Below are 23,378 nucleotides of genomic sequence, written 5' to 3' on the forward strand. Positions count from 1 at the left end.
TCTGTGCAAAGTCGGGCAAGGACGGAGAAACGGAACATGGCGGCCGCTATTTATAGGGTAGGGGCTGGCCAGGGTCCCCCTCAGTGATTGGCTGCCGTCAGAGGGCCTGGGAGCCCTCTGATTGGCTCTAAGGACATCAATCTGGGCTATGACGCTATTCGAGCTCGGTATTCGAGCTTGAATAGCGCTGTTAGCTCGAATAGCGCGAATAGTGAATGGGCTATTCGAGTTCACTCAAATAGCCCATTTGAATAGCTCCAGCTATTCGGAGCTCGAATACCGAGCTCGAATAGCTGAAAAAGAGCTCGAATATTCGAGCTACTCGAATATTCGAGCTCTGCTGAGCACCACTGCTCAACGATAAGATCGTTCGTTTGCAAACGATCCAGGATGTTACGTAGATTTCAGAGGGAGGTAACTATGTAAAACCATAAGGTCGTTTGTCAAAATGGAAAGAACGTCATTGCTGATGGACTGTAGGAAATATGAAGTTGCGTAGTGTTCGTTCGCCAAACAAGCATTCTCTCTGTAGATTAGAGGAAATGACGCCAGAGCTATATTATAAAAGGACTTCAATCATTACAGATGTTGCTGCACATATATATATATATATATATATATATATATATATATATGTACAGTATGTGTATATGTGTGTGTGCATATACATATATATATATATATATATATATATATATATGTATATCTATATATATGTATATGTACATATATCTATATCCATATCTATAGCTACATACATATACATACCATACTCACATCAATACACATACACAAACACACATATACATCAACATATGATTTTTAGCACAAAACACATACACATCTCTGGTAAGTACAAAGTATAAATGGTTTCTGCGCATGTGCTATAGTTTGGGAACGATCGTTTTGTAACGATCTCTATACACACAGGGGTTTTTATAACGATCGTCGTTACAAAAAATCCGCCAGGATGGAAAATTCGTTTCAAACGATTACGGTCGTTGATCGTTACATTTAATGATCGTTTGCGTGTTTTTTGTAACGATCGTGGTTTGAAATGATCGGGGAACGGTCGTTTCAAACGACTATAGTCGCATGTGTGTACGCGCCTTTAGAGTCTAGTGCAAGAGAAAAATTTTGAGCAATGTTACTTACTGCATGTTTTGTCATTTTTTTTCTAGCATTTTCGAAACGTTATGCGGATGTTGTTTTCCTGATTGACTCTTCTTCTAATATTGGAAGTTCAATATTTCAGCAGATCAAACTTTTTATTACCAGAATAGTTGAACAGCTTGATGTGGGTATAAACAAATATCGGGTTGGACTGGCACAGTACAGTGGAGCACCACAGACCGAGTTCCTGCTGAACACATATGACACCAAGGTGGAGGTTACAGAGCGCATAAAAGTCACTGCTTTCAGAGGAGGCCCTCTAAACACTGGACGTGCTTTGGATTACTTGCGCTCAACTATGTTTGTGGAAGATGCTGGAAGCCGCATTAACCAAGGAATACCACAGTTTGCCGTTATCATAACATCTGCAAAATCTCAAGATGTTGTCACTGCATACGCCAAGCAGCTAAAAGGCATTGGTGTTACAACTATTGCAATTGGCATTCAGAATTCAGACAAAGGAGAATTAGAAGAAATAGCAACTGATCCATTTTTTTTCCATCTGAAAGATTTGCAAGGTCTAAGGGAAGCTCAAAAGGAAGTAGTTAATACGATTGTCACACAGGAAATGCTAAAGTTTTCTCTGAAGGCAAATGTTCCAGCAGGTAATGTAGACTTTTAAAAAAATTTTATTATTGATTTATACTGAGTCATCCAGAGCCAAGCTGAATCAGAGGTTCAAAAGGTGCCAGCCTTTGGGCACAGAGCCATGAAGAGGCATGCCCCTCCCTCCCGCTGTTCCAGGGCCACCATCAGGGTAGTAGAGCCGATACTGCCTGATGGGGCCCAGCCAAGTTGGCAGTGCAAAGGATGCGGGGCCCGAATTCTTTCCTCCACCCTCTCCTCGGGCACCCCTCCTGTGCTCCCCCTACATGCACAGCTACACGCATTGTGCAGAGCTCCAGCCACTGGAGGGCCTCTATGTCTTTTACAGTGCCATCCACTCTTTGGCTTTGCCTCTCTGATCTGAGAATCAGGGAGTAGAGAGTGGGCAGGGCTGCAGAAGATGGGGGAGCACATTTCAGGGACTACCATACCACTAACTGGATTACTTTGAGGGGAATACTTTGGGGGGGAGGACCAAAAGACTACTAGGGTAGTCTACCCGGGATTTCTGGGGGGGGGGGGAGGGAGTTAGGGAACCACTAGGCTAACACAAAATACTGTGTGTGTGTGTGTGTGTGGGGGGGACTTTGGTATCTCTATCTCTGATGCTAGAGAACCTCATCTTAACCTGGTGTCATGGCACAGCAGGTTCTAGGCTAAACAGCTGTCAGAGGGGGCATTAAACCCCCCACCCCTGCAACCACCCCATAGTAACATCTAACAAATATTTGTTTGCATCTTAGTGTAGTAGCTCTTGTAAGAGTAGCTCTATAACAATTTAACTATTACTTTTATTAAGAATTAAATATCCACGTGTCGCTCAGATATCAGAATTAATTAGCAAGTTTGCTGTGCAAAATCTTCTTGGGCTCCCATTGACATAACTCAAATGCCAACACAAGAAAAATGCACTATGCACTGGGTGAAAATCAAATCACACAAGTGGAAAAGGGCATTACGATTAAATTTTAAATTTCCCTAAGGTCTTGCATTTTAAATTGCCCTAAGGTCAGTACTGCACAATTATAAAATACATACCAAATATCCTCAGCTGTAAGTCAAGAAATCTAGGTTTGATTCACTACAGAAAAGTATAGGGGTCAACTTATTTGTGAGTCACACCTAAATTTCTAATACTTATAGTTGGGATGGGGGTCGGGGGGCACCTCACTCTCCCCCTCCCAATGTGCTGTGCAGAGCAGCTGCAGCGGAAGTAACATACAGCGTACACAGAAATTGGAGGAGCACCCAATGGACAAGGCGGGGTGCCAATACCCCAACTCCTGTGCCTCAAGGGGTATCACAGATGCATCTAAAGAAGGGTCGGCACCACCAGTAAATGATGGCTCTTTTAATAGAATGGCAGCAATGACAGACCGCTGTTTTGGGCCTCTTAGCCCTTTCTCAAATTACTTATGGCTTATGCAATTGCTTATGGCTTATGCAATTTGAGAAAGGGCTAAGAGGCCCAAAACAGCGGTCTGTTATTGCTGCCGTTCTGTTAAAAGAGCTATAATTTATTGGTGGTGCCGCTCTTCTTTGGATGCAGTTAACATACAGCAGCATCCCTCCATAGTCTACTGATGTCATGTGACATGCAACGGGGGGCTCTGGTACACACTTACCGAACTGCAGGAAAGAAGAGGCAAGAGGACCCGGTGGTGCAATAGATATGTTACTTCTGCTGCGGCCAATCTGGATAGTGTATGGGAAGGGGGAAAGGGAGGTAGGTGCACTTGGGGGATGAGATGAGTGTACATACTGGCTACGTTTGGGGAAGGAAAGGGAGAATGATGACAATGGCCACGTTGTTGGGGGAGAAACCAGAATACTGCACTCAGTTGGGGGAGGGGAGGGACTAGGATACTGGATGCACTGTGGCAGGGAAATGAGAATCAAGATACTAGCAGCACTGACAGCACTGGCATGAGGATACTTGCACACGGACCACACATGGGGGGGGGGGGGGTTAATATGATATTGGCCACACTTTGGGGCAGGGTGGATGAGGATACTGGCTGCAATTAGGGTGCTGGGGGGGGGGGGGATGTGGTTTTCTTTTGACAAGATTTAACTATAGAATGCTTTTATACTCACAATATTTTTCTACATTTGCCTCTAGTTTGCACTGGAGCCTCTGTTGCTGATATTGTTTTTGTGATTGATCAATCCAGCAGCATCGGTGATACCAACTTTCAGCTTACAAGAGTATTTTTACACAAGGTCATCAATGCTTTGGAGATCGGTTTGCATAAAGTTCATGTTGGCTTAGTTCTCTACAGCGACAAGCCCAGTTTGGAGTTCAAACTTAACACTTTTAAGGATAAGTATGACATATTGGACTACATAACGAAATTGCCATACAGAGGAGGACAGCCACACACCGGAGCTGCTCTTGATTTTGTGAGAAAGGAAGTTTTCTCCAGGAAGAGTGGTGGCAGAGCACACCGAGGTGTCCAGCAGATTGCTGTGGTCATGACCAGTGGCCAGTCAGTAGATAATCTAAATAAGCCTGCAGCAAAACTCAGACGTTTGGGAGTAGAGGTTTTTGCTGTAGGATTTCAAAATGCCAACAAAACAGAGCTGAAGAACTTAGTTTCACACCCACCAGCGAAACACATCACCACCGTGGAATCTTTTCTTCAACTTTCAGATATTGAACTTAGACTAAAGAAGCGTCTTTGCAAAGGAATTGTTTTAAAATCATTTGCATTCCCATTACTGGTCAGGTCTATAAAGGAAGGTAAGGAACGTTAGTATTAAGTAGACCACCTCTTCACTAAAATAGAGAGGTCATCTGCCTGAGTAGAGGGATAGATGATCTGTCATTTTGCCTCTGTTGCCTGCAGAAGTAGAAGAGGCAGCAGGTACCTGGGGCTGAGTGTGGCATTTTGGATAACGTTTCTGTTACCTCTCTTATGCAATGCAATGTTAGCAGTGCATAAGATTGTCACTAATGTGGAATATACTGAGACCAAACCAAAATATAATGTTAAAAGTTTATTTATAATATGCAAGCCATTCACAAGTCATAACATGAAAATGGTAAACTGAGGTGTTAATACAAGTGAAATGAACAAATAATACAATGTAAGAAGGTTCCAATGTATCAGATAACCCAGAGTATAAACACAAGTGTTAGATATGCACAAAAGGATCCGCAATCCAGACCAGGTTGAAGTAAAAGGCTGATATGTTTATTCAAAAAATTCAAAAATTCCACAGACATGCAATAAAATCACAGGATCAACTCACGCGTATCGGGCCTACCATCTGCCCTTAATCGTAGTTAAAAGTGAACCTGCCTGAGGAGTAATTTATGTGAAACCAGGGAGGGGCAAACCCCACCCCCGGAGACACACAAACCGCTCCTTAAAGGGACAAACATCCTCTAGAGATGCAATACAAGAGTACAATAATAACATTGGAAAATAGCATATAAAAAGATGTAAAAAGCCTCATTACCACTGAAGTATAGACTATCATAAATACACAAAGGAGAGAGACAAACATCACTGACAAACCACATAATGTCATAATTGGGTACAGCACAATTTACAATTACAAGCAGAAAAGATATGATACTCAGTATGTGTAAACTAAGCTTAAATCCCACTTCTTGTTCAAACCCTGTGGTGTGCGAGTGCCCAATCTGTGAATCCAAAAAGCTTCACGTTTCAACAACAATCTTTGGATATCGCACCCCCTAACTGGAGATACCACCCGCTCGACCCCCTGGAAACTAAAAGAGGATAAATCCCCCCTATGTACAGTTTCAAAATGTTTAGAAACAGCAGATTTACGAAAAGTGTTCCAGTTGGTGCCACAATAGTGTTCCGCTATACGCGCTCTTAAGTGGCGAGTAGTGCAGCCCACATATTGGATGTGGCATATCAAACAAGATATAACATAAATCGTGCATTTGGTATTGCAATTTACATATTGTTTGATGGGAAAATCCTTGTTATGCGCAAAGGAGAATATAGTATTGCCTCTTTTATGACAATGACAATATTTGCATGTGGAAAAACCACAAGGATAGGAACCCACTGTGGTTAACCATGTAGGAGCTTGAGACATGGTGGGAGACCGGAAAAGACTGGGTGAGAGAATGGACCCTAAAGTTCGGGCCCTTCTGGCAGAAAAACGACACCCCTTATCCAAGATTGATTTGAGTTTTGTGTCCGGATGCAGCACTGGAATATATTTCTTAACAATATTAGTAATTTTATTAAACTCCAGGCTGTAGCCGGTAACAAAGGTGATCCGGTCTTCTACGGTCTCACCACCAGTTCTGCTCTTCAATAGATCTAAGCGTGGTCTCCTAGTACCTTTTTGGCGTCCTATAGCCAACTGTTTTTTTGTATATCCCCTTTGTGTAAGTCTGGTTTCCACCAAATTGCACTCCCGCTCCAGATCAGACGGATCTGAGCAGTTACGTGCAGCCCTGGTAAACTCACCCGTGGGAATAGCATTAATGGTGTGCCTTGGGTGACATGAACTAGCAAGCAAGATGGAGTTCCCTGCTGTTGATTTTCGAAAGGTGCGTGTAGAAACTGTGTGCGATGAGGGATCCCCAAAAAGAGTAAGATCCAAGTAATCAATTTTAAACGGATCCGAATTCATAGTAAATTTCAAATTAAAATCATTATTGTTGACATAACTCAGGAACTCCTCGAGGAGGGCCGGAGGACCCCCCCACACCAAAAGGAAATCGTCAATAAACCTGCCATACCAAATGATATGGGAGGCAAAGGGGTTCTCATCCCCAAAGATGCGGAGCTCCTCCCACCACCCCATATAGAGGTTGGCAAGGGAGGGAGAGAATTTAGCCCCCATGGAAGCTCCGCATCTCTGGAGATAAAACCCCGAATCAAACATAAAATAATTGTGTGTGAGGAGGTACTCAACAGCCCCCCCGAGGAAGGCCCGTAGTGGAGCATCAAAAGAGGAATACTTGCAAAGATGAAAGTCCATGGCCACCAAAGCTGAATCGTGTGGGATAGACGAATAAAGTGACGTGACATCCATAGTCACCCACAAATACCCACTACCCCACACGAAACCATCGAAGCTCGAGAGGACATGGCGGGTATCCTGCAAGTAGCCAGGGAGTCTGGTGACAAGGGGATGTAGATGTGCATCGACCCACTCTCCCAGACGCTCACCCACGGAGCCAATTCCGGCCACAATTGGCCGGCCCCGCGGGGGAACATCCGGTTTGTGGATCTTAGGGAGGTGGTGGAAGACGGGCACAACCGGGTGCAATGGACACAGATACTCAGACATTCGTTTGGTCAAAACACCCGTGCTGTGCCCAAGGTCCAGCAGCACCCGAAGATCCTGGAGGAAATCCTGGGTTGGATCCCGGAGTAAGGGTCGATACACATCCACATCCCCCAACTGTCTAAGGGCCTCCGCTCGATAGTCTAATGCATCCTGGACTACCACCGAACCCCCCTTGTCTGCCGAGCGTATGACAATATTGTTATTATTCTCAAGTGCCATCAAAGCTTGTCGCTCAGAGATGGAGAGGTCGGAAGGAGCCCTGGACGCCCTGGACAGTGTGGTCAATTCCTTCTCGACAAGATCTTGAAACAAATCTAACTCGGGGGACCTGGCATTGACTGAATATGCAGAGCAACCAGTGTATATACAAATCTTGTGTGCACACCAGTGATGCTCGGATACCCCCAATCACGAATTCGAGTAAATCCGGCCACGGCAGAATCAAAATCCGGGTACGCCCTGATCGTGATCCGGCTTTGAATTGGAGCACTGAATTCGACTTGGATTTTAGCCATGATTATGGATTTGACTTTAACGTTAATAGCAAAGCCCCCATACATGCTACAATCACAAAAATTGCATGGATTATATTGGACCTTATAGTTTTTGAGAAAATCAATTTTAAAGTTTCAAAGGAAAAAGTATACATGTAAATGCAGTAAATACATTAACTGTCATTTACTGCATTTAAATGTATACTATTTTCCTTTGAAACTTTAAAATCGATTTTCTCAAAAACTATAAGGTCTTTTTGAAAAAAAATTCCCTGAGTTTTAAAACCATTGGGAACCTGTAAAAAAATTCAAACAGCTACCTAAGAAGAGAGAAGGCTCTGAGTCCTATAGATCCTTCCTACTCCTCTCATGGATTCCTCGTTCCAGCACTGGCTATCCCTGTAGCAGTATTCGCCTGAACGTTCACGCAGGCGCAGTACATAGCCGCCCTTCTTCGGGAGCACTTGGCTCCTGAAGACTTCCGAAGCCTCCTCCAGTGGGGGATTGAAACGAGGGAGCCAGCGCAGCAATGATGGCACCGAGAAAGGAGAGGGAAGGCTCTATAGGACCCAGAGCCTTCCCTCTCCCTAGGTAAGTATCTGTTTGATTTTTTTTTTTTACGAAGTTCCCATTGACCTTAAACTCATTTTTCCTTTGCATTTTTAAAAATGTTTTTTTTATTATTTCTCAAAAACTGCAAGGTCTTTTAGAAAAATGTATTTTTTGACTTCCCACTATTCATAAGTAGCAATTTTTTGGGTAATGCTAGCATGTATGGGAATCCGAAGACATAACAACAAAAGTTGTTTAGGTGATACCTTTAATGACGAACTGTACAAGATTCCTTTGCAAGCTTCCGAAACTTTAACTTTCTTCTTCAGGCATGTTTCAGAGCTAGATCCGAACCATACAAAATACTGTCACATGCACAGGCTTTATATATGATTTTGTAGAGTCTCCTGCAATCCCTCTTTTTTGAAATGTAAATGATCTCATCAAAACTTATGGTAGATCTATTCACTCGAATAGTGGTGCTCAAATACCCCTTTTTAAAATTCGAGTTTGGTCGAATTCGAATAGTAAATTATTCGAGGTCATTCGAATATTCGAGTCGAATAATTTTTACTATTCGATTCGACCTCGGACTTCGAGCTCACTATTCGAGTCGGTATTCGAGCTAACTATTCGAGCTGACTATTCGAATTGGCCTTAAATAGCTTCCAACACTTGTTTTGAGGGTGAATGATGCAAGAAACCTCTTTTTTTCCAAGTAACAACAGCAAGTGATTATGTGGGGATGTTCCTTTAAAAAAAAATGTGGAAAGAGAAGTTGTGTCCTTAATTTTGTTCAGTAGTGTTACTGTATATACTTGTTCTTCTTCTTCTTTATCTTTCTTCTTCTTCTTCTATATCGTCTTCTTCTATATCGTCTTCTTCTATATCGTCTTCTTCTATATCGTCTTCTTCTATATCGTCTTCTTCTATATCTTCTTCTATATCGTCTTCTTCTATATCTTCTTCTATATCTTCTTCTATATCGTCTTCTTCTATATCTTCTTCTTCTTCTTCTTCTTCTTCTTCTTCTTCTTCTTCTTCTTCTTCTTCTTCTTCTTCTTCTTCTTCTTCATCTTCTCCTTCCTTTTCAATATCGTCTTCTTCTTCTTCACGTATTTCTCTTTTCAATTTTTTTTTAAAGAAATGCAGCTATTTTTGAGCGTAACAAATAGCTGGTGGGCGCACGCATGTTGGAAGCGCCATTGTATGTGCTCCCTGGCAGTGGAAACACAAAGACAGCAGGAGGTAAATTCAGCAGCAGGAGGAGGAGGATGAGTGTGTGGCAGCAGGCAGTCAATGAGGCAGGCAGCTCGCCGTGACATAATAGCCCTGGTACCTAGCGGTGATACCAGGGCTGTAAATAAACACAACAGGAGGTCCCAGACAGCGGTCGTGCAGCCCACATTGTGTCCAATACACAACTGGGACAACACAGTTTTCAACCCGGGCACCTCAGAAAAATTAAACCTTTTTTTTTTTTTAATGGTTTGTTTGGTTTTGGTTTTGCAACCAATATAGCTATTGTTTGACGTAATAGCTGGTGGCAGAGTGGCAGCAGAAGGTAAATCATCTGTGTACCCTGGCAGTGGGAAACACAGACAGACAGCAGCAGCAGGAGGAGGAATGGAGGAGTAGGCGAGCAGCTATTGTTTGACGTAATAGCTGGTGGCAGAGTGGCAGCAGAAGGTAAATCATCTGTGTACCCTGGCAGTGGGAAACACAGACAGACAGCAGCAGCAGCAGCAGGAGGAGGTATGGAGGAGCAGTGTGAGTGTGGCAGCAGGTAGGCAGCGTGACATAATAGCCCTGGTACCTAGCGGTGATACCAGGGCTGTAAATAAACACAACAGGAGGTCCCAGACAGCGGTCGTGCAGCCCACATTGTGTCCAATACACAACTGGGACAACACAGTTTTCAACCCGGGCACCTCAGAAAAATTAAACCTTTTTTTTTTTTTTATGGTTTTTTGGTTTTTGGTTTTGCAACCAATATAGCTATTGTTTGACGTAATAGCTGGTGGCAGAGTGGCAGCAGAAGGTAAATCATCTGTGTACCCTGGCAGTGGGAAACACAGACAGACAGCAGCAGCAGGAGGAGGAATGGAGGAGTAGGCGAGCAGCTATTGTTTGACGTAATAGCTGGTGGCAGAGTGGCAGCAGAAGGTAAATCATCTGTGTACCCTGGCAGTGGGAAACACAGACAGACAGCAGCAGCAGCAGCAGGAGGAGGTATGGAGGAGCAGTGTGAGTGTGGCAGCAGGTAGGCAGCGTGACATAATAGCCCTGGTACCTAGCGGTGATACCAGGGCTGTAAATAAACACAACAGGAGGTCCCAGACAGCGGTCGTGCAGCCCACATTGTGACCAATACACAACTGGGACAACACAGTTTTCAACCCGGGCACCTCAGAAAAATTAAACCTTTTTTTTTTTTTTATGGTTTTTTGGTTTTTGGTTTTGCAACCAATATAGCTATTGTTTGACGTAATAGCTGGTGGCAGAGTGGCAGCAGAAGGTAAATCATCTGTGTACCCTGGCAGTGGGAAACACAGACAGACAGCAGCAGCAGGAGGAGGAATGGAGGAGTAGGCGAGCAGCTATTGTTTGACGTAATAGCTGGTGGCAGAGTGGCAGCAGTAGGTAAATCATCTGTTTACCCTGGCAGTGGGAAACACAGACAGACAGCAGCAGCAGCAGCAGCAGGAGGAGGTATGGAGGAGCAGTGTGAGTGTGGCAGCAGGTAGGCAGCGTGACATAATAGCCCTGGTACCTAGCGGTGATACCAGGGCTGTAAATAAACACAACAGGAGGTCCCAGACAGCGGTCGTGCAGCCCACATTGTGTCCAATACACAACTGGGACAACACAGTTTTCAACCCGGGCACCTCAGAAAAATTAAACCTTTTTTTTTTTTTATGTTTTTTTGGTTTTTGGTTTTGCAACCAATATAGCTATTGTTTGACGTAATAGCTGGTGGCAGAGTGGCAGCAGAAGGTAAATCATCTGTGTACCCTGGCAGTGGGAAACACAGACAGACAGCAGAAGGGCAGTACACAGCAGCCCACTGTAGGTGTAAAATGTGTGGCTGCAGGCGACGTAATAGTCAAAGTGAACCAGGCTGGCTTAGTGAGCAGGAGCCAGGAGGTGGTAAAGGGTGGTAAGGCACATTAACGATGGTTCCGGCAGCCAGTTCATGTCCCCCTCTCGCCGACAACAGGGGCCAGGAACTCGCCTTCCACCCACGCCTGGTTCATCTTGAGAAACGTCAGTCTGTCCACAGACTTGTGAGACAGACGTGAGCGTTTCTCGGTGACCACGCCACCAGCTGCACTGAAGCAGCGCTCGGACAGCACGCTGGAAGGGGGGCAGGACAGCACTTCCAGGGCGTACTGCGCCAGCTCGCTCCAGATCTCCATGCGCTTGACCCAATACTCCATGGGATCAACAGGGGCATCGCTGTCAAGCCCGCTGTACGACCCCATGTAGTCAGCCACCATGCGGGTCAGGCGCTGGCTGTGACCGGAGGAGGATGCTGCTGCATGCATCTCCTCTCTAGTCACTGCTGCCGGAGCCTCTACAGTCCTGTAGAGCTCGTGGCTGAGAGACAGCAGGTCTGTGGGGCGCTTGCTGCTGCTGGATGCAGGCACCTGCTGCTGCCTCTGTGCTGGCTGCTGGACAGTGGGGGTGGAAGGCTGGGGGAAGGCTTCCTCCAAGCGCTCAACAAGGGCCTGCTGCAAGCTCCTTATTTGTTGCGCTGGGTCTCCTCCTGCAGGCGGCAGGAACTGGCTCAACTTCCCCTTGAGGCGTGGGTCCAACATCATGCTGATCCAGATGTCCTCCCTCTGCTTCATCTGGATCACCCTGGGGTCCCTGCGCAGGCACGTCAGCATGTGCGCTGCCATTGGGAAGAGGCGGGCCACGTCTGCTGGCACATCGACGTCAGTGCTGTCCTCATCCTCCTCCTCTGCTGCCTCATCCTCTCTCCACCCCCGCACCAACTCAGCTGCTGATCCCCCTCATCAGCAGCCAGGTCAGGGACCTCCACCAAGTCCTCCTCCTCCTCCCCCTCAGAGGTGGACTGCGCAGCTGGTTGCCGCTCCTGCTGGTCCAAGGCTGCCGCTCCCTGTTCCAGCAAAGCATCGAGGGCCCTGTTCAGCAGAGAAACCAGGGGCACCCACTCGCAGACCATAGCATGGTCCCTGCTCACCATGTTTGTGGCCTGCAGGAAGGGAGCCAGCACTAAGCACACCTGCTGCATGTGCCTCCAGTCATCATCGGGGACGATGGACGGGAAGTTGCTGGTCTTGTCCCTTCTCAGAGCTGCGGAAACAGTGGCCAGGGCAAGGTACTGTTTGACAGCGTGCCTCTGTTCAACCAGACGCTCCAACATCGCCAGGGTGGAGTTCCAGCGAGTCGGAACGTCAAGGATCAGCCGATGGCGTGGCAGATCCAGCTCCTTTTGCACGTCTTCCAGGCTCGCACAGGCTGCAGCCGAGCGCCGGAAGTGACGCACAACATTCCTTGCCGTTTCCAGCAGTTCGCCCATCCCCTGGTAGGTGCGCAGGAACTTCTGCACCACCAGGTTCAGCACGTGGGCAAGACAGGGGATGTGGGTCAGGTTTCCCCTGTGTATTGCGGCAACCAGATTGGCCCCATTGTCGGCCACCACCTCTCCGACTCTGAGGCCTCTGGGGGTCAGCCAAATCCTCTCCTGCTCCTGTAGTTTGGCCAACACATGGGTTGCCGTCAGCTTGGTCTTCCCAAGGCTGACCAAGTGCAGCAGCGCTTGGCAGTGGCGGGCCTTCACGCTGCTGCTGAGGCGGGGGGTTTGGCCAGGTGTGCCGGAGGATGGCAGAGGATCGGAGGAACCTGCTGCAGTTCCCCTGACCCTGCGGGGTGGCACCACCCACTGTGTTGCTGCTGCTGCTGTGCCCGCTGCTGCTCTCCCATCCTCACCCCCTTCCACCAAGCTGACCCAGTGGACAGTGAAGGACAGGTAGCGGCCTGTCCCGAAGCGGCTGCTCCAGGAGTCCATGGTGACGTGGACCCTTTCACCAACCGCGTGCTCCAGCCCTCGCTCCACATTGGCCATCACAAAGCGGTGCAGTGCAGGAATGGCCTTGCGGGAGAAAAAGTGTCTGCTGGGGAGCTGCCAGTCTGGGGCTGCGCAAGCAAGCAGCGCACGAATGTCGCTCCCCTCCTGCACGAGCGTGTACGGCAGGAGTTGGGAGCACATGGCCCGTGCCAGCAAGCCGTTCAGCTGCCGCACGCGACGGCTGCTGGGAGGCAGAGCCCTAACCACCCCCTGGAAGGACTCGCTCAAAAGGCTCTGGCGTGGCCATTTGCTGACACGGGAATCAGCAGACACAGCAGAGGAGGCCACTGAGGACTGGCTGCCAGAACAGGCCTCAGTGTCGGCGGCAGGAGTTGCAGAGGGGGGAGGAGCAGTGCGTTTCCGCACTCCTGCTGGTGCTGCTGGAGGAGCAGGAGGGCGGGTGGCTGCTGTTGCTGCTGCTGCTGCTGAAGGCTGTGCAGTGATGGGTGTGGTGCCACTGCCAGCACCAGATGCCTTCAGCCTCTGGAACTCCTCATGCTGGTGGAAATGTTTAGCCGCAAGGTGGTTGATGAGCGAGCTGGTGCTGAACTTTAAGGGGTCTGCACCTCTGCTCAACTTCCGCTGACAGTGGTTGCAAGTGGCGTACTTGCTGTACACAGTGGGCATGGTGAAAAAGCGCCAGATTGGTGACAGAAACATCCCCCTACGGCATGGAAGCGCTGCTGCCTGTCTCCCTGTGGTGGTTGGGGGGGGGGGCTTGGGTGCGGCTGGTGGTGGTACTGGCTGATGCTGCTGCTGCTGAGCCTGAGACACCAGCAGGGTGTGGGACGCTGCCAATGCTTGCAATGATGCGCCTCCTTGCAAGGCCCACAAGCGCATCCTCCTCCTCCTCCTCAGAGCTGCTGAGGACGACATCCCCTGGAGGTGGTGGCACCCAGTCTCTGTCTGTCACCGGGTCATCATCATCCTCCCCCTCCTGAAACATGTCCTGCTGGGATGAGGACCCCCCAAACTCCTCTCCTGATGCATGGATGGGCTGCTTGACTGTCGCCACAGTCTTGCTGTCCAATCCCTCATCCCCCAAAGTGCCCATCAGCATCTCCTCCTCAAGATCGCCAACAACAGCAGACAATTTACTCATGATGCCTGGAGTCAAAAGACTGCTGAATGACAGGTCGGCGAGTGACGGTGAACTGGCCTCCTCCCCAGACCCTGCTGGGCGGCTGCTGCGAACAGGGGTGGTGGTGGTGGTGAGGGTGGAGGCCTCGGATGCAGAGCTGATGGCGGGCTGCTCATCCTCCGTCATGAGTTGCACCACAGTGTCTGCATCCTTTTCCTCAATGGGACGTTTCCGACCCGGCTGGAGGAAAATGGGAGCAGGTGCTACACGCTGCTGCTGCTGTGTCTCTGCAGCGTGAGTTGCAGATGCTCCTGCTGGGCGGCGCCCAAGGCGTCCACGGCCAGTGGCTATGGGAGGAATGTTAGCCACTGACGCTGCTGCTGCTGCTGCGGAACTGTGCATGGTGGCGCGCCCGCGGCCGCGGCTTGCCACAATGCTGCTCCCTCTCCTCCTGATTCCCTTGCTGCCCTTCCCCTTGCCCAAACCGCGCTGGCTGCCACTTCCAGACATCTTCAATGTTTTGGGCGTATAGACAAAAGTTTTTTAAAAGGGCGGGTGAAAAGTGGGGTACTTTAATGGAGTGGGTTGGTTGGTGAGGTGACTGAGTGAGTGTCCCCTAGTACAGTAAGTAAGTAGTAACAGTCAGGAAGTACAACTAGCAGTTACAATAATCAGTAGTAATCACAAGTAAATTTAGTGTGTGTACACTCAGACAGTGAGTGCCCGCACGCAGGAGCTAGTAGCCTATGAACACACAGTGACTGAGTGTCCTAGACTCCTAGTACAGTAAGAGTAAGTAGTAACAGTAAGTAGAACTAACTAATTACAATAATCAATCAGCGATCAGAAGGAAATGGAGTGTGGGTGGTGTGTGTACACTCAGACAGTGAGTGACCGCACGCAGGAGCTAGTAGCCTATGAACACACAGTGACTGAGTGTCCTAGACTCCTAGTACAGTAAGAGTAAGTAGTAACAGTAAGTAGAACTAACTAATTACAATAATCAATCAGCGATCAGAAGGAAATGGAGTGTGGGTGGTGTGTGTACACTCAGACAGTGAGTGACCGCACGCAGGAGCTAGTAGCCTATGAACACAGTGACTGAGTGTCCTAGACTCCTAGTACAGTAAGAGTAAGTAGTAACAGTAAGTAGAACTAACTAATTACAATAATCAATCAGCGATCAGAAGGAAATGGAGTGTGGGTGGTGTGTGTACACTCAGACAGTGAGTGACCGCACGCAGGAGCTAGTAGCCTATGAACACAGTGACTGTCTGACTGAGTGTCCTAGACTCCTAGTACAGTAAGAGTAAGTAGTAACAGTAAGTACAACTAACTAACAATAATCTATCAGTAATCAGAAGGAAATAGAGTGTGTGTACACACAGACAGTGAGTGAGTGCACACACGCAGGAGCTAGCTAGTAGCCTATAAACAGTGACAGTCAGTGAGTGTCCTACTCCTAGTACAGTATAACTACAATACTATTAGTAAAGGACAGCAGAAATACTGGTATAGATGAGAGAAATAAACAGAGGACAGCTGCCCACAGAGGCAAGGCCCCCCTGAGGCCTAAACCTGTAAGCTTGCAGCAGCTGCCTGTCTCTAATGTAACACACAAGCTACTAACTAAAATACAATGTCTATCTAACTAACAACAATATAGGTGTATATGGCAGGTGTAGGTGAGCAAAAACGCTAGGTAAATGATCACAATAGAGCACTTGCTAAGCCAAAGCACAAAGGAGCAACTCTCTCTCTGTACAAGTCTCAGGCAAGCATGGAGAAACGGAACATGGCGGCCGCTATTTATAGGGTAGGGGCTGGCCAGGGTCCCCCTCTGTGATTGGCTGCCGTCAGAGGGCCTGGGAGCCCTCTGATTGGCTCTAAGGACATCAATCTGGGCTATGACGCTATTCGAGCTCGGTACCGAGCTCGAATAGCGCCGTTTGCTCGAATAGCTCGAATAGTGAATGGGCTATTCGAGTGTACTCGGATAGCCCATTCGAATAGCTACAGCTATTCGGAGCTCGAATACCGAGCTCGGATAGCTGAAAAAGAGCTCGAATATTCGAGCTACTCGAATATTCGAGCTCTGCTGAGCACCACTGCACTCGAATGGCTCTATACAATAGAGCCTTTAGAGTGAATAGATCTATACCTATTGTATAGAGCCTTTAGAGTGAATAGATCTATCTTTTGATGTTATGTCTTTAGATTCTCTCCATGACTAATACCGGACCACACGCAACTAGCATGTATGGGGGCTTTGCTATATTTTTTTTTTTTTTGCTAAATTTTACACTAAATTATGCAAAATTGTACGTAATTATATGAAATAACAAATGGATTACGCAAAATCAATAGAAATTCCAAATCTTAATTGCGTATGGCTATGATTGTGAAAAAAGACATGAAATTTTGCGTAATTGTAATTAGCAGATTATAGTCATCACTACTAATAGATACATAAAATACAATTCTCACTGCTAATCAAACCCTTGCTTGTATGAAAGTGTCAGACAGGGTTAATATTTTTGTTTCATTTTCTCATGCAACCTTATGGTGCCCATACATGGTACAATAAATACGTTTGATTTTCCAGTTTATTCGAACAAAATGATCAGATTGAAAAGACAGCAAGTAATGGGCAGTGCTCCACGCTGCAAATGAAATAAAACCTACAGCGATGTGCAGAACACCCCCCTGGGGCTAAATACACACCTTGAATACAAATCAGATGCAAATTATGTACTAATCACTATTCTAAGAATTTGAATGCAAACTGAAGCCCACAGATGCAGCTAGCCTAAAGTATACTTTTTTGTACAGCAGAAGGTAATGGCAGTGCTTCCAAACAGATGCTGTACCTGATTGACTACAGCGTTAGCTTTAGCATAAATTGTGCACAAATTATTCCCTACTAGACTCTCCCACGACAATGAAGTGCCCCCATGGGAGAGATCTAACCACTAGTCTAGCAGTGAAGCATAATTCAAACAGTAAAGCATAATTCGAACACTAATCTAAAGTTAAAAACATAATTCTTACCTGGTGCTGCTAGCCATGAATGGTATACACATTTGTTCAAAAGACAGCAAGCAATGGGCAGCGCTCCAGGCTGCAAATGAAAAAAAACCTACAGAGATGTGCAGAGCCCCTCTGGCGCTAAATACACACCTTGAATACAAATCAGATGCAAATTATGTACTAACTACTATTTAAGCATTTGAATGCAAACTGAAGCCCATGGAGGCAGCTAGTCTAAAGTATACTAGCAAAAGGTAATGGCAGACGCTGCACCAGATTGACTACCTGCATAAGTGTGCAGAGCTCGGATAATGGGCAGATTACACAACTTGCACACCTTGATCGGATTGAAAAGAATCTTTTTTTTTTATCAAGAAATACAAACGATTATTCCGTTTTTTTTATAAAATCTGATGAGACATGTTGGAAAAATCTTTATATTCAGTCTAATGGAATAATGAAACAAACTTATCTAATTGAAAAAAAAAATGAAAAAATTGTACCATGTATGGGCACTATTATGCAGAGAGATTGTTCCCATATCTTTGAGTGCAGGACAAATGAGCTCAGAGGGATTATAGATAAGCATAAAGAGAGAAAGCTGGGCAGTTAAAAAAATTCAATGTTGTGCTGACACATATTGCTGTACAGTGTATTATTTTGCAAGATGGTAGCTCTCACACTAGCTGAATGAGACTGGGGGAATCAAGATTTTTACACAGATCACTTTTCTTTTGGGTCAAAGACTGAAAAACCATTTTAGGTATAAAATCCTTATGGTATGTGGTCACCATACCCATATTGCTACTCCTTGTTATCACTTCCCTTCAGGTGCTCATTCACATCACCTGTCACACATAACAGTTATCTGACCTCCAATATATAACTGTAAGAGTGTAATAGTGAGTTAGATGTTAGATATGCAGACAGTGCACATAAAGTTTTCCAGTACAAGTACATAGAGGGTGTTGTGCAAATAGAACATACATTATATACACAGCGCACACATTACTTGTATAATGCACTTCAGGCCCCTTTCACACTGGGCCAGTGCGGTGCCGTAATTTCATACCGACACTGTGCAGCACAATACGACCGAAGTTAAATTTTTTGACCTGCGGCAGACCGGAAGTCATGTAAGTCTATGGCGATGCAGGGATAAAAAAAAGGATGGCAGCGTCGGTGCGGCAAACAGGTGTCACTTCCTGTTTGGATCTCGACCAGAAGGGTATTACCGCATACTAACGTGGTAATCCCTGAGGTCCTGTTTTTGGTGGTGCGGTGCAGCTCCTGGACCACACCTCACTGCTGCCGCCAGCCGGTAGTCTGAAGCCAGCGTTAGGTTGCTGCCGTTGTGTATTCTGCAAAATTAAGGTTGACTTTTGATCGCAAATTGTACAACACAGCAAGGGCAACTGTATAATAACATTTTCTTCATTGGGTAATCACTAAGTATTTTCTTTTAGGTTGTGTTGATACAGAAGAAGCTGACATCTACTTTTTGATTGATGGTTCTGGAAGCATTTTCCCAGAAGACTTTGATGACATGAAAAAGTTCATGACTGAATTAGTAAGCCTGTTCCAGGTTGGTCCAAACAGCGTGCGCTTTGGTGTTGTGCAATATTCTGACACTCCAAGAGTTGAATTCACTCTCAGTGAGTACACAAAACAGAAGACCTTAAAGGATGCAATAACACAAATCTATCAACTGGGAGGGGGGACCCAAACAGGAGAGGCACTGAGATCAATGGATAGCCTCTTTGTTAAAGCTGAAAGTGAGCGACCACATAAAGTTCCCCAATCCTTGATCGTCATTACAGATGGAGAGTCTCAAGACCGGGTTACTGAAGCTGCAGCAGAAGTCAGAGGAAAGGGCATAACTGTATATGCCATAGGTGTCAAAAATGCTGTGGAAGAACAGCTGGAGGACATAGCAGGAGGCAAAGAGAAGATGTATTTTGTCAATAACTTTGATTCCTTGGATCTGATCAAGCATGAGTTGGCTCGTGAACTGTGTAGTCAAGAGGGTAAGCAGATTAATACGTGATCAAAGAAGTACAGTAAATTGTGTTAAACTAGCCATATACTATGCAAAATGTTTTAATTGATGAGACATTTGATTTAATAAATGCACCCAAACAAATCGAACCAATTAAAATTTCTCTTTCATATTACCATTGAAATTTGATCAAGAAAATTAACGCATAGACAGGATCAGCAAGAATCAACAGCTGCATCACTCAGTATAAGGCTAGCGGTAGTGGTATTTTGATCAACTTTTAACAGCCTTATACTGGAATCTGATCAACATTGAGTGAAGCAAGGTGGTGAAATGATCACTACTACCTAACTGTTTTCCGATCAGGGAGATATGGTTTGTTGGTCAAATCAAATGAATGTTGGGAAGTCTATGGCCAGTATTGGCCATTAATATATAGAATTCAATAGCAAGCTTCCAAGGTAGTTCAGGTGTATATATATATATATATATATATATATATATATATATATATATAGCAAAGAAACGTAGGTTTGCAGCACACAGCTCTATTTTTTAGAGCATCAAACGTATAATACAAGCAGACAGTACTGGTCGTCCCCATCCTTTTTCCATGCCAACAAACAAATGAAATCAATCAAGTTAATATACACTTGACAAACAGGAAATTGCATTATGGTAATGAGGGGCATGCCCCTATGCAAATGAACAGGAAGTGTTAGTATCACACTTAGCTTTAAAGTTACAGAGTCCATAATTCAGTCCATATTGTCTGTATCCATTCATTCCACAGAGTCCATATGTACAATCAGATCGCACAATCTGTAAATTCATAAGAAGAGGTGAAGGTCAAAATCTTTATTTAAACCACCTGGGTATAAACACCCCAACCTGTCTATCCACATCACCTCCCGTTTTTTGAGGAGCAGTATCCTGTCCCCACCTCTTCTGGGCTTAGGTACATGGTCAATGACCTTAAATTTCCAATCAGTATCCCTGTGGCCTGCAGAGTGCCAGTGGCGTGCTACAAGCAAGTCAGAGGTTTTGCTCCTGACAGAGCTCCTATGCTGTGCGATGCGATCCCGCACCTTCTGTGTGGTTTCTCCCACGTAGTAAAGACCACAAGGGCAAACGAGTAGATACACAACATAGGAGCTCTGACAGGTTAAAAAATGCTGTATCTCAAATCCCTCACCAAAGGAGGTACCTTTAATCAAGTGTTGGCATTCACTGCAAGATAAGCATGGGAAGCAACCCACACGTTTAGTGCCTGAAATGGAAGAAATTGTTTTTTATTCAACCAGCAAGTAATTTTTTGACTGGAAATTACATACGTGTCTCCCAAAACATAATACGACGATGTACAAGAGGCATTATTGTGGTAATAAAAACATTTCTCAGCTTTTATTTACATTTGAGCAAAAAGTGTCCAGTCCAAAATTATTCATGCCCTTTCAAATAATCAATAGAAAAAGCCTTTATTGGCTATTACAGCAATCAAACGCTTTCTATAATTGCAGACCAGCTTTTTGCATGTCTCCACGGGTATTTCTGCCCATTCATCTTTAGCAATGAGCTCCAAATCTTTCAGGTTTGTGGGTCTTCCTGCCATCACCTTGATCTTTAGCTCCCTCCACAGATACTGAATTGGATTCAAGTCTGAACTCTGGCTGGGCCACACCAAAATGTTAATGTTATTGTCTGCTAACCATTTTTTCACCACTTTTGCTGTGTGTTTTGGGTCATTGTCATGCTGAAATGTCCATTGGTGCCCAGATGTTGTCATTGAGAATCCTCATGTATCGCTCTTTTTTCATGGTGCCATTTACTGTAATTAGGTTCCCTGGTCCATTGGCTGAAAAACACTCCCAAAGCATTAGGTTATCACCACCATGTTTGACAGTGGGAATGGTGTTCTTTAGGTTGAAGGCTTCTCCTTTTTTAAGCCAAATGAAGGAAACATTATTGTGACCAAACAATTCATTTTTTTGTTTCATCTGACCATAACACAAATGACCAGAAGTCTTCTTCTTTGCCCAGATGAGAATTTGCAAAGAACAAGCAAGCTTTTTTGTACCTTATCTAAAGAAGTGGTGTCCTCCTTGGTCTGCAACCGTGGAACCCAGCAGTGTGCAGTGTCCATTGGATTGTCTGCCTTGAGACATTGCCACCAGCAGAGCCCAGATTTACCAGTATGGCCTTGGTGATGATCCTTGGATTATTTTTCACCTCTCTCACTATCCTCCTGGCCAGGACAGGTGTCTGGCTTTTCTATTGATTATTGAGAAGGGTATGAATAATTTTGGACTGGACACTTTTTGCTCAAATTTAAATAAAAGCTGAGAAATGGGTTTTCTTCTACAATAGGAGACACCTATATAATTTCCCATCAAAAAATTACTTGCTGGTTGAATAAAAGTAACTTTATTGGCAGCACCGTATGTATATATATATATATATATATATATATATATATATATATATATATATATATATATATATATATATGATGTATTTTATCATCTTGCATAATGCCTGATTAATTACTCCCTTTCTGAGTCTTGTATGTGTGTTTCTCCAGTGTTGTGCCTCTCACACTCTCTGTATCTACTTCCACTGAGGGGCGGTTTACAATGGTCGGATCAAAAACCATGTAAAGACTGATCCGTGAAACGGATCAGTTTTTATTGGGCAGTTTTTGATCCGTGACACTCCCTTGTATTAGCGTGCCGTGAATAGGATCTGCTGATCTGGAAAAATCGCTCCCTCCCCAAACAGATCCATTCCAACAGAGTCATGTTAACGGAGCTTATTGATTAACATAGGATCAATTCACATCCATTAGGATCAATTCTGTTACAGTCTGCTAAGCGGACTGTTTTTAATGCCATTGTGAATTGGGCCTGAGTTTTTTCCTCTCCCTGACTTTTCCTGCTCTGTTCACCCGCATACTATTTGATTCTTTAGTCCTAAGATCTCCCACTTTTTTTGTTCATCCTTTCTTTCTGTTCCCCACTTTCTAATGTTTTCTCCCCCTGTTTTCTTCCGCTTCCCATATTATAATGGCTCTTCCCTTGTTTGTCCTTGCATTTCTTTCCTCCAATGATTATTTCAAACAGTTGTATTTATTTTTCCACTCATAAAGTATACCCGCTTCTATCTGACTGAAGCAATGTATTTAGCCTGGTATGTAGCTCTGTGTCATGTCACGTTACACACTGCAGAATGAAAACTGTAGTGGAGAGCAGAGGATAGGAGTTTACACAGAGCACGTGAACATTCTTGTTTCAGTACAAGTTTAGCCACTTTAAAATTATTACTTTTAATTTATGTTGTTTTTTTTGGGGGGGGGAGGGGGTCGTTTGGTTGGTTCCTTTATTGCTTTTTGAAATTAGTATATATTATGCATGCATATTCATCTTTGTATATCACGGAATATCTCCTTTTTACCTTTAGCCTGCAAGGACATGAGAGCAGACATTCTGTTTCTGATTGACAGTTCTGGCAGTATTTATCCAGATGACTATAAAAAGATGAAAGACTTTATGGATTCCATGGTTAAGCTGTCTGAAATTGGTCCACAACATGTTCAGATTGGTTTAATCCAGTTTAGTTCTGAAACAAAAGAAGAATTCCCTCTAAACAGGTATAGCAGGAAAAATGAAATACAAAATGCCATATCTGACATCCAGCAAATGGGTCAAGGAACCATGACAGGGGCAGCTTTGCAAGACACATTGCCATACTTCAGCTCTGCTCGAGGAGGAAGACCAAACACAAAACAATATCTTATTATAATCACTGATGGAGAGTCTCAAGATCAAGTAGCAAAACCAGCTGCTGAAATGAGAAAAAAAGGTGTTGATATTTTTGCCATTGGTGTATTGAATGCCAACCACTCACAGCTGTTGGAGATTGCTGGGCGACAAGATCGTGTATCTCTTGAGGACAATTTTGATGCCTTAGCTTTTCTGAACAAACAAATCATGTTTGAGATTTGTAATCCTAAAGATGGTAAGTTTTAATGGTAAGAATTATATTATGGTATTAAGGGGG

The 23,378-nt window shown here is 45.1% G+C and overlaps 1 protein-coding gene across 1 annotated transcript in view; it reads left to right on the forward strand.

The window, feature by feature from the left end:
• Positions 1-23,378, forward strand: part of LOC137518421 (collagen alpha-4(VI) chain-like) — a 267,080-nt gene that overhangs the window by 115,798 nt on the left and 127,904 nt on the right. Inside the window, exons 5-8 of the mRNA XM_068236258.1 lie at positions 1,182-1,778; positions 3,902-4,522; positions 18,790-19,350; positions 22,779-23,336. Of these exons, the coding sequence (XP_068092359.1) occupies positions 1,182-1,778; positions 3,902-4,522; positions 18,790-19,350; positions 22,779-23,336 (2,337 nt within the window). The remainder of the gene's footprint in view (positions 1-1,181; positions 1,779-3,901; positions 4,523-18,789; positions 19,351-22,778; positions 23,337-23,378) is intronic.

This window comes from Hyperolius riggenbachi, chromosome 5 (genome assembly GCF_040937935.1).
Source record: "Hyperolius riggenbachi isolate aHypRig1 chromosome 5, aHypRig1.pri, whole genome shotgun sequence".
Classification (NCBI taxonomy): domain Eukaryota; kingdom Metazoa; phylum Chordata; class Amphibia; order Anura; family Hyperoliidae; genus Hyperolius; species Hyperolius riggenbachi.